Source organism: Atractosteus spatula, chromosome 18 (genome assembly GCF_055471065.1).
Source record: "Atractosteus spatula isolate fAtrSpa1 chromosome 18, fAtrSpa1.hap1, whole genome shotgun sequence".
In the NCBI taxonomy this organism is placed as follows: Eukaryota; Metazoa; Chordata; class Actinopteri; order Semionotiformes; family Lepisosteidae; genus Atractosteus; species Atractosteus spatula.
Genome location: NC_142723.1, coordinates 2,650,908 through 2,662,014, shown reverse-complemented (window position 1 = coordinate 2,662,014; position 11,107 = coordinate 2,650,908). Strand labels below are relative to the sequence as shown.

General features: G+C 47.5%; 2 protein-coding genes across 6 annotated transcripts; one reads left to right on the top strand and one right to left on the bottom strand.

Moving 5' to 3' along the window:
- Nucleotides 1–1,602: 1,602 nt before the first annotated feature.
- rps15a (ribosomal protein S15a) lies at nucleotides 1,603–6,116 on the bottom strand. Of its 3 annotated transcripts, none has more exons than XM_088936543.1 (5): nucleotides 6,078–6,116; nucleotides 4,806–4,943; nucleotides 4,336–4,415; nucleotides 2,992–3,077; nucleotides 1,603–1,735 (listed from the first exon to the last, which is right to left on the bottom strand). In XM_088936543.1, exons 2-5 carry the CDS (start codon nucleotides 4,936–4,938, stop codon nucleotides 1,642–1,644), a joined length of 393 nt encoding a protein of 130 aa, XP_088792669.1. In that variant the 5' UTR covers nucleotides 4,939–4,943; nucleotides 6,078–6,116; the 3' UTR covers nucleotides 1,603–1,641. The 3 variants fall into 3 exon arrangements, with proteins under 3 accessions (XP_088792669.1, XP_088792671.1, XP_088792670.1); XM_088936545.1 differs by having other exon boundaries at nucleotides 5,524–6,104; XM_088936544.1 differs by having other exon boundaries at nucleotides 6,069–6,100.
- Nucleotides 6,117–6,247: 131 nt separating this feature from the next.
- On the top strand, nucleotides 6,248–10,876 carry LOC148818384 (uncharacterized). 3 transcript variants are annotated; one of them, XM_088936542.1, is made up of 6 exons: nucleotides 6,263–6,291; nucleotides 7,242–7,363; nucleotides 7,671–7,915; nucleotides 8,392–8,550; nucleotides 9,551–9,755; nucleotides 10,622–10,876. In XM_088936542.1, the coding sequence occupies exons 3-6, from the start codon at nucleotides 7,766–7,768 to the stop codon at nucleotides 10,732–10,734; spliced, it is 627 nt and encodes a 208-aa protein (XP_088792668.1). In that variant the 5' UTR covers nucleotides 6,263–6,291; nucleotides 7,242–7,363; nucleotides 7,671–7,765; the 3' UTR covers nucleotides 10,735–10,876. The 3 variants fall into 3 exon arrangements, with proteins under 3 accessions (XP_088792666.1, XP_088792665.1, XP_088792668.1); XM_088936540.1 differs by lacking the exon at nucleotides 7,242–7,363 and having other exon boundaries at nucleotides 6,248–6,291; XM_088936539.1 differs by having other exon boundaries at nucleotides 6,248–7,363.
- Nucleotides 10,877–11,107: the final 231 nt, after the last annotated feature.

Genomic DNA, 11,107 nt, shown 5'->3' with positions numbered 1-11,107 from the left:
ATGCCGATCCATCTCACACCCTCCCTCAGCAGTTGTGCTTGGGTAGAGGGATGTGGGGGTGGAAGGTAGGCCGGATTTATTTCTCTCATAAACATTAATACAGCCACCAGTTTGTAATATGGCTAGCCTCTCCACTGCCATCTTTTCACGGACCTTTCACCAAAAGTCGAAGATTTAATCCCAGGTATAGTGAGCAAAGGACCAGCCTCAATTGAATACAGCCTACAAGAGGGAGTATAAACAGGTCAGAGAGGTACAATGGAGCCAGAGTTAGAGCCTTTTAAAAATCACTAACAAGATCTTTATATTCAATATGCGACTTGAGAGGCAACCAATGTACAGATTTAAGTGTAGGAGTGATACACAGGGGCTACTGCGAGGTTGTAAATGCATGAATCATGCACTCGGCCTCAGAGGCAAATGGTCTGATGCCCGGCACTCTCCCTAGGGAAGATGCCCCACAATCCTGGAGGCCCACTGTGTCTACAGGTTGCCCAAATCTCTCTCGATTGGGAAGCTGAGAGCAGCTTCTCAACTCTGAATTGAATCAACAACAAGCCGACACAGGCCGTTAAAAGCCCAGCTGGACTGAAAACCAGACTAACCAGCCGTCCAGAACCACATCTTGGAACCCTGGCTCTTGAGACAGATTCGCTTCTGAAGATACAGGCTGGCAAATCAGCTAAAATTCTAAGTTTCCCTCTGCCCTTGAGAATGACCACACCCACCTGAATCAGGATCTCCACAGGGCTGACCCATTAAGGACCTGAATTACAGAAGTGTTGTTTCGTCATTTTGGTAGCATTCGTTATTTTCCAGCAGTGTGGTTTTTAATTACAAAGCAGCCCTGCAACAAGCCATCCCCTCCAGCGCCCAGCACACAATTACCATCAGTGCTGGCGCCCAATTCCAAAACCCTTTCGTATTTAGAATTTTTCCACACTCTCCTCCTTTGTTAATTTTAAATGCTGTGATATTCATGTTTTAATATCTTAAATTAACATTCATTTATTATGAGGAAGCTTCTATCTAGAATCTGGCAGCAGGCAACTTTACCCCCCCATTTAACTTTCCTCCCTCCGCGCTACGCTGGTAAAGGCGCCGTTTGTATTAGGCCCACAATGAGCAGACAGATTCCTTATAAAAAACTGTCCTGACAGAGTTGAAACTGGCGTGGGCGGATGTCAAACCTCTTACCATATGAATTATTGATCTAACTCGGAGATCAAAGAAAACAGTTTCCATACACAATGCAAGAGTGCCCATGACATTTACAACTCAAAAATAGCTACAAGGCAAGCCATAACGCTCTCTTACTAGACTGATTGCTAAAAGCATCCTTGTATTAAAAAGGGCATTGAGTTTCATCGTATACTCTAAAGTCTTAAGACATCCTTACTGAACTGCAGTTTCCAAGAATAAAATACATCAAGATGCAAATTTAAGGACTTCGAACTGTTTCATGGAAACTGCAGCTATTGACTAGCGGGTGACAATTTCTAAACAAGAGGCATCCTACTTTCCAAGACATCTTGAGAGGAACTGTCTAGCTCCCCCTAATGTAACCTCAGAGTTGACTGCCAGCAAACAGCACACACTAAGTCCATTTTAAAATTTTATTTGCAGGTGCCTTTACATGTTTTAGAAAAAGAATCCCAGGATTTTCCCTCCTGTGTGTTTTCGTCTGGCTTCTTCATGGTCCATGATGCCAGCAGAGGTGGTCAGCACAATGTATCTGCAGAGAGAGAGCAGATTATACACCGATGAGAGTAGAATGAAGGCTCTAGAGCTGCACACACAAGCCATACTACGCATTTGATCATTTAGAAGGGATGGAACTTAAAATCATGCTTCAACTTTTGACATGTGTCATTTTTACACCTTTGAAAAAAACCAGTGTCGTGGTGTGGGGCTGGTACTGGCTTGGAGGAAACCCTTACTGCTCATCACTTTTCAAATACCAGAGATTCACACAGAAGGACCCTGCCAAAAAAGTCAACAATTGCAAAGAATTCTCTGGCGTTTAATTCCTTTATTTTAAATTCACAAGGGATTTCGTTTAACTCACAGATAAAGGGAAAAGTGACTTCTGGCAAGCTGCAATACAGAATTTAAGCACTCTTGCATTTCATAAGTAAACAACTTCAAACATTCACTACTAGAACCTCCACAATATAATATTAAATGCAGAATGTGCATTGTGTACATTCTGATTAAAGAAATCAATTTTGTAAAAAGTTATAAATATTTTTGAAATCCTCCCAGGTATCGAAAGGTGTCAATAGGAGTTTTTCTACAATCACTGACTGCAGAAAAAAAATCAACTGAAAGAGACGCAGCTTAATAATTGTTTGCTTAAGGAAATGGACATTCAAGATACTGAAACTGTCCTCACTCCTCAAGAGTTACAGGTTGTGCATTTCTATAGTGCAAAAAAGGGAAAAGCACAGGTGACCAGTAGCAGACAACACCTCCCATCATGAAATCTGTTTTAAGACAACACAGTCTCAATCAGGTAAAGGTACAGAATGTTATAACCTGGGGTCTGAAATAAAATTCCAGTGATGGTCAACATGCTTTCACCAGACCAGCAGAGCCAATTTAAAATGAACCACAGCACTGGATAAAAAGACACAGAGTCATGACGTGAGATAAGACTAATGACTAAGATGCAGAGCTACAAACAACATCCCCACCATCAGCCCCAAAGTCAACACAAGCTTCTACTGACACCAGGAACCTGCAGTACAGGTATGCAACGTACTGTTTTCGGTACCGCTCCACACACCTTACTGGACCAGTCAGAGGTGACAGACACAAAAACACTTTACCTCCATTTCACTCATATTGATACGTAGGTAAATTCTAAAGACATACCACAGAAAAATGAGCTCCACTGCACTAAAAAGGTCAACATTTCATTCTGCATGCACTGAGAGGCGGATAGCCTGTATAATCATGGAATGTCACACGAGCAGAGCTGACACTTACCCAAACTGTCGAGAGGGCAGCAGGTTATTCTGCCACTTTTCCAAATCCTTCAGCTGAACATCAAACCGGGGGCTAATGACACCACACTATCAAAGACAAGGAGGGACCACAATCAGCACGGGATTACCTCCAAGGGAGGTGACCTTCATTAGGTATGCATCACACAGGCAAAGAATTAGTGCATTTTTACAACATCTAGGAATGAAGGAATAATACCGGATACCATGCAGTTAGAAAAACAAATGTTAACTCCACTGGGAGAATGATTATCTACAATATTGAAAGACTATTATCCCCCCCCACACCAACTCCTGCAGAAAGCACTGACTCTGTCTCTGCCTTTTTCATCCGCTGCTGCCAAAGGCTTCCCAGGGGAAACTAGCAAATCTTATTCAACCTCATTGTAGGAAAGGTCCCCAAAGTCCTAAATAATATCATGCCCTTGACTGCCAGGCTCACCTGCCTGAGATCCAGGAGTCAGATAATCTGACTTCTTAGCCACTTAATTGACTCAATTAAGTCATTAAGGTCAAACAAGAATGAAAATCAGACACATAGGCAGCACTCCAGGGCAAAAGGAGCTTATACCTGGTTCAAACAGCTCACTTAATCGGAAATCCTGTTTCCTAGGAAATCCTATTCATCCTCTTTGTAAGAAAGGTTCCCATCTGAACTTGTGAAAACAATCAGGGCCTTGACCACCTGGTTCTGGAGAGTCACAGCCAAGCATATTTTATGGATCACCCTCCATTTCCACACACCTGGGAAATCATTTTTGCTTTGTCTGTTGAAGTACATTTCAAGAGTTTAGAAGTCACTTGAAATGACAACACCAACACCCCGTTGTGCTCAAGGATCATAGCTGGCCACTCCTGACTCAAGGAAATCAACTGATGTACCAACTGGATCTAATCTCCCCACGTTCCAAGTCTGTGAGAACTGCTGATTTTAGGGTCATCAGAAGATCTTTTAGATGGCTGCTCCTCATGCTCAGGCTTGGCCAACCTTGACATGAATATTCCATCACCCTGCATTTCATACTTCGTCTGAACATTTAGTCTCTCACAATCAGAATCAACCACAAAATTGCATACAGTGTATTAAAATAAGCTCATCTTTGTTGGATTTGTATTGTTTGGCATATTCGTCCGTTTAAGTTTTACAAGCGGTTCAGAAGAAAGTTTGGCACCGGAGCCTGAAGTTAAAATGTGAATGTACAAGTGGTGGGCACAACCTGCACAGCTACAAATTCGTATTCCTATTAGTAAATAGTACACATGCATAAAGCAAAAGGACTCACCATATAGTTTTTTCCACTAAAACCAGTTTTGCAACCAGACTTACCTTGTTCAGCCTGCCTGTGAGATTAACAACAATCTTCCCAGCTCTGTGATCGTCGATAATCTCGAACTCACCAATGTAGCCTGGAGAGAGGGAAGACAGCACCGAAACCTTAGTGCACCGCCATCGATAAAGGAAAAAGGTGGGAGCAGAAACTTCATGAGCTACACCACACGCCAAACGCCATTCCTCCACTGGGAACGAGAATGTCTTCCACAAGGAGGGGGCTGTGGGGAAACCACAGCACTGACAACACAGGCGACTCCATTTACATCGAGGACAAGAGGCTACAAGACCCCACGCATCTTTGCGCGGAGCTGCAAGTCAACAATGGGGACTTGTGCTCGCTTCTGTCCCAGAGTGCCATGCAGGACTCCACTCATGACCAGATTACCATCCACCCCCAGCCAGTGTGAAGCGAGCACACCGCCCGCAACTCCGAGGACCCGCTGGACAGGGGAGCACCCACTCACCGTGCTTCATCATGACGGTCAGGAAGCGCACGATGACCTTGGAGCAGGGCCGGATCAGAACCTGGCGTTTCCCGCGTTTCTCCGCATTGTTGATGCTTTTCAGCGCGTCGGCAAGGACGTTCATGCGCACCATGATGCCTGTGGACAGTCACAGACCAGCTCGTTAGTGCCCGGGCACCATCGCCCCCCCCCCCGCCACAGCCTCCTCCGTGCCCTGAGCCCAGACCACCAACCTCCCAGCTCCTCCGCTGGAAACCAGACAGCTGGCAGCTCCAGGGATCAGCGAGGGTGCACTGAGATCACCCACACAAATCTACCCTCAGTCAGCGAACAGGCCCATTACACTTGTCAGGCTGCTAAAAAATGTCCCATGGAAGGTATCCCCAAGCCAATTAATCCATTAGCTCGTACCTAATCAATAACAGAGCTACCCGAGGTGCTATAAGATCGCTTTCCAAACATCCTATGTGCAATGACCATCACACTCTTCCTGTGCAACAGCCAAGCAAGGAGAAAACTTCCAAGAAACCTCCTCGCAGCCCCCTGCCAGGCTCGGATCTCGGCCTACCCCACAACAACCCGAGCATCTCCCGCTGCCACGGGCAAACAGCGTGGGCAGCTTTCACCAGGAACGGTCACCACGGAAGACTTAAGCCTCTGCACAGTTACAACATTGCAGCCCCCGCTTTGGTGGCGTTTTAGCACAATAAGAACGTACCGTGTTTAAATCAGCTACAGCCAAGACTAGACATGTCGCAGTCCATACTCGCCGGAGAGTGAGAAACCTGCCCAGCTCGCCTGAGGAAACGGGATGGGTGTCTGACGCCGCACTGACTGGATTTTAGTTACAGGAGAGTCTCTGTATCACCGCTACAAGACCCTCTCCTCCCGGCAATCCCGACCACTAGCTCCCTAACCGTCTGTCTTTTAACACCACAACCGCAATCGCTAACTTTTAACCCAGTAACCAAACCCGATGCCGTGGTTGTTTGGCAGTGCTAAAATATGTGCTCAGCGCCCCAGTGTGACAAGAAATCCCCATGCACATGAGCACTACACACCGGACCCTAGGTAAAAGAGTTGGGGACAGAGACACCTCCAGCTTCGGGGCACAATTATATTGAAAAGACACATCCTGCCGAGACCAGAATAGACTCCACGAAACCCCCCACGTCCTAACTTTAATTTGCGATGCACAGCAGTCTGGTAAAGTCTGGGATGGCTGCGATATGAAAAAGATTGAGAAGGGATAGCAAAACTCGCCAGCCTTACCAGTTCTGCAATATGGCGGAAAGAGGAAGGAGAAAGGGCTCGCGGTGCACTTTGGGGAAAAAAGCGATCTCGCGTGAGCGCGCGGCGGCGGCACGCGAGTTGTGTTGCAGGAAGAGGCGTGGTCTTGGGAGCAGCCGCAAGACGGGATTGGCCGCCGGGGCGATCTGTTTAGTAAGGGGGTGGGCTCTAGGAGAGCATGCACTTGCGGTTTGAGGTATGAAAAACTTATAATAGCAGTTAGGTATTGCTGCAGTGTCCGGCTGAAATGTAAAAAGTAAAGTCGTATCTTGTTATATGGAATGTATGAATCATTTTTTCGTATGAGCAGCATTGCATTATGTGTCACAGTGATGAAGTGGATATCATGCAATTTTTAAACGCCATATATATTTAACGTATACGTAAACCGCCATCAAATTCGTAGGTTTCCTATACAATGGGGTGTTTGCTTTTCATCGCCGAGTAGTTTTGTAAAATACTAGAATGTGTTTTTCTTCAAGAAGGCCTGACTAAAGAACAGGACATTGAAAAAGAAGACAATAATATCGGCATTATATTGTGTGGCAATTTGCTTTAGCAGTGTGGCTTCGTCTTCCTCTTCCGGTGAAATGTCACCGAGGCGTCTTGCGCGTTCGGCTGAACTTTGTGCGAGTTCTTGCGCCTGTTTCCATAGCAGTTAAGAAACATTCAATGTTTAGCTGCAGTCTCTTAGGTTAACACTCTGCATACTGTATGGCGCATGGGTAAGTCTCGACTTTGACATGAACATGCCAATTAATGGGAGATTTTAATTAACTTGAGAGAAGAAATACTGTTATGACTAACATTAGCTGCTTTGCTAGCCCATTATCTAATCAGCCGAATAAAACAGCTAATGTCTATTCCATGGGGTGGTAAGCCTGAATTATAGGTTTTGCAAGTGTGGGTCCTAATGCTCCAGTATAGTGACAGCGACACTATACTGTAAAAAGGCGCCGTCCTTCGGGTGAGACGTAAAACTGAGGTCCTGACTCTCTGCGGTCATTAAAAATCCCAGGATGTTTCTTGAAAATAGTAGGGGTGAGACCCCGGCCAAATTCCCCCCTGGCCTTTTCCAGTCATGGCCTCCTAATAATCCCCATCTCTGAACTGTCTTCATCATTCTGCTCTCCTCCCCACTGAGAGCTGGTGTGTGGTGAATGAACTGGCGCACTATGGCTGCCGTCGCATCATCCAGGTGGTGGAGGGGAGTCCCCATTACCTGTGAAGCGCTTTGAGAGGAGTGTCCAGAAAAGCGCTATATAAGTGTAAGTAATTAATTAATTGCAAGTCTTTGCTCAAGCTATTTTTTAATGAGCAAATTGATCTGAATCACTAACCTGGGTTAATTAAGCAATTTGGGATCAACGCAGTGCTTTTGGAACAGCCCAGGGAAAGAGAGTGCAGGAGCTGAGCCTGTGGAGGTGCTGGGTGTGTGTTTGCACTGAGGCAGCAGGGGAGGACGGGCTGAGCTCTGACAGGAAGCAGGGAGCGCTCGCTCGCATACTGCCAGCCCTCCTCAGCCAGCTCCAGCGCTCCGCTGCGGAGACTCAGGGTGTGCTTGCTGTGCCCTAGCTGCCGCGCCGTGTGATGACCGGAGGGCAGTGGCGACACCGGGGCTGGGGCAGGGGGCCTGGGCGGACAGCGTGCGGACTGCCCGGGGCCAGGAGATGACCCACATCCGAGACCACCCCTTCGCCCAGCGCCTGGCCAGCAAACCTCAGCCCGTCAGCTACCGTGGCGGCCGGCCCATGCACCGCAGCACCCTGCAGCTAGGGGGCAGGCTTTGGGACACCAGCTACGTCACCACGCACGCGCACGTGAGGGGCCCCACTACTCTTCACCTCAGGCGCGGCTTCACTGCCACAGACTTTGGCATTCGGATTCCCAGATCGCGAGGGTCACATTCAGCAGCGTGGGCTTTTGGGGCTAAAAGTGATTTTCTTGTGCTGGGGTTAGAAACCATTAATGGATCCATTCATCAGATGTCCACACGGGCCAGACGCAGGTTCTACAGGTGAAATAGGACCATTATATTTGCCCGACTACAGTCTCCTGTCTGCATCCGAGTGAAAAGTGCACATGATCCATTCATTCTGGGTGTCTGAAGAGTAGCATTTTAATAGTACATTATCTTGCAGTAGTATTCTATTAATACGTTTTAGAAACATACTTGCACATATTTTTACTTGAAGAACAGAAACGTAGCTAATTACCTCATGTCCGATGGTGAAAGTGTAGTGTAGCAGAGAATAAACTGACTGCACTAACTCTCTCAGTCTCCTGTTGGCTACAGTACTACTCTGGGAGAGACGGCGACGGCCACTTGTCTGCTCTGCCACGGGCTGCCCGGTACCCCTCGCAACACCACGGCACACTGGACCTAAGCCACTCAGCCCTGGAGCGCTGCCAGTCCCATAGTCGGGATGCCTTTGGACCCAAAGAAACCACACCGGTACGCACTGCCGCACCAGAACCCAACCACCTGGACTGGCTCGCATGGCCTGTTTATTTATTGACTCAGGCTGCACAGTCCTTGCTGTCTATCCTTGAGCTGCAGCGTGCTGATGTTGCCACAGTACGCAACACGGGTGCAACCTCCAGACAATCGGCAGCGTGCTTTCTGTTTAACGGACTCACTTTTAACACCTGCAAGGTTGAAATTCTCCATCGGGGAGCTCCATAAGCTGAGGGCCGAGTGTCATTGACTTGGATTGACGATCAGCGTCTGGGGAGAGGTCTTTCACCGAAGGCAGGGGTGTGTAATACTGACACTACCCAGACCAGGTAGTGTAGGGCTCTTTGAAACATCCACAGCTGAGAACCACTGAACAGGTGAAAGATGCTCCTGTTATTTAAGACAATAAAAAACAATTGCATTTAATAGCAGAACGTGAAGTGCAGATCAGGTGGAGGAGTGAGAAACCACTTTATCCATTGAAGGGATAGCTTTAGCCAGGCAAGATTTGAGCCAGAGAGTCATTGAGCCTGCGCACCAGTGTAACTCCCTCAGGTGAACTGGGAAATGAAGAGCTCTGTTGGTTTTGTTTAACTGAATGACACTGTGGGGCTTGAGGACTCTAGATGATCACCAATTCTGTCTTACTGTTACAAGATCTATCTTTTCCATCTTCTGACCAGCCCTGGGTATTGAGAAAGGTTTCCCTACCAAAATTATTTCCAAATGTAGTAATAAATGTTTTGTGAAGAATTCAAACACCAGGGGGCGCTATGCACCAGCCTTTGACTTGCAGTCCTGATCTGTTTTAAGTTGGAAAATGCTTTTGAAATGGATTCAACAGGGGGCACAAAACATTTTCTGAAAAAATCATCTTTTGTTTCAGTTTCATGTCCAGTTAACATTTTCTTCCCCAGAGAAGAGCATGAAAAAGGACTGCGCTGGGGGTTCGATGTCTCACTGCCCTTATGTCACTGCGCTGCTCTCCGTGTTACAGCACTACGTTCTGCATGAGAACGGAGTGAGAAATCGAAGCCACAGCCAAAACGGTTTGGGCATGAGTGAGGTGACCAACCCCCCAGCCACACGGAGGGACTACAGCACCACCTACAGGACAGCACACTGCAGGGCAGCTCCACAGCCCATCTCTGCCCGTTCCACAGGGCTGCCCACTCACTGGCACAATTACAACATCATCACAGGTGAGCTTCAGCTTCAGCATGCTCGCACAGCTCACGGCAGAGGTCAGTGCAGCCTTCGCGTTTCCATTCACACATCTGTGCATCATAACTGGATGATCTGCCAAGCAGGCCTCGCTCTTTTCCGAAACCTCTGCCCCTACTCCTCCAGTTACGCAAGGGTTCAGTTCGGCCAGTCTTTACCTAACCTGGATCTTAAGGAAGTCAGGAGCAACTTTCTCAACGGTTGCATGAACACATTTAGAGAACATGCATCCATGATATGGCAGAGATCCTCCTTTCCCTGGGGGGTGTTTCTGCAAGTGAGGAAGGAGGGGCAGGACAGCAGAACTGCAGGATGACCTGGGTTTAATGGTTAACAAGTATGTTTGCTGATCAGGACTGGGGTGGGGGAGATCAGAGATCAAGAGAGAGAGCAGCAGCAAGCAGTCCACGAGATAAGAGACAGAACTCATAATTAAAGACTGCACAGATCCAAGAAATATACATAAAATATCATTAGAAGAAGCTGAAAAAACCCTCCAGTATAATACCTTTGAAGAGGAGTTATACTTTCTTACCTTGGAAATGCCAGCTTTTTCCACAAGATCGCGGTGGGCTGGGTTCACTTTTTCAAAACCCTCATCATCTGGGTAGGAGCACCTCTGACCATCTCTCAGAACCTGGCCAGCACATGTTCACAGACCGCCCTGCTTCCCGGCTGTAGCTTTCAACCTCTCACACCAGCTGAACCAGGGTCACATTCCACATGGTCAAAGCACAGGTCTGGCCGCTTATTTTACATCACCGAATTCTATCGTTTGAAAACTCTTCCCTGCTGGTGGCACGAGTGCTGTGTGAGACCGTTCCCCCTGTGTGTCCTTGTTTAGGGGAAGAGCAGTTGCCAGCGGTCCCAGGACACTGCAGGAGAGGAGCAGGAGACCGTGTGCTGTGGGCGTCCCGGCGCTGGGAGAGTGACTGCTGCAGCCTGCGCCTCTACTGACCCCCCCCCCCAGCTCCATTACACCCTCCTACATAAAGCTTGCTTGGCGTTAGAGAAGTATTTTTGTTATAATATAGATCTAGCTCCATTTGTACGTGCTGAACATTGTTTGCAGGTCACTATTAAAACCAGTGTGGCACACTGCATAAGTAGCATTTGTTTGCTTTATTCCTCTAGCTGCAATCGCAGGACACAACATTTGGTTCACCAACTCATACCCCAGCTTCATTTGTTTTCAGTCTGCTTGTGCTGGGTAGGGCTGTGGCAACAGCACGTTGAGTCGGGAGGTTCAGATAGAATTGAAATCTGTAGTTGAGGCAACTCCCAGGCCGGCCCAAAGGATGTGCCTCTGGTGCATCCTGGGTAGGCCTAA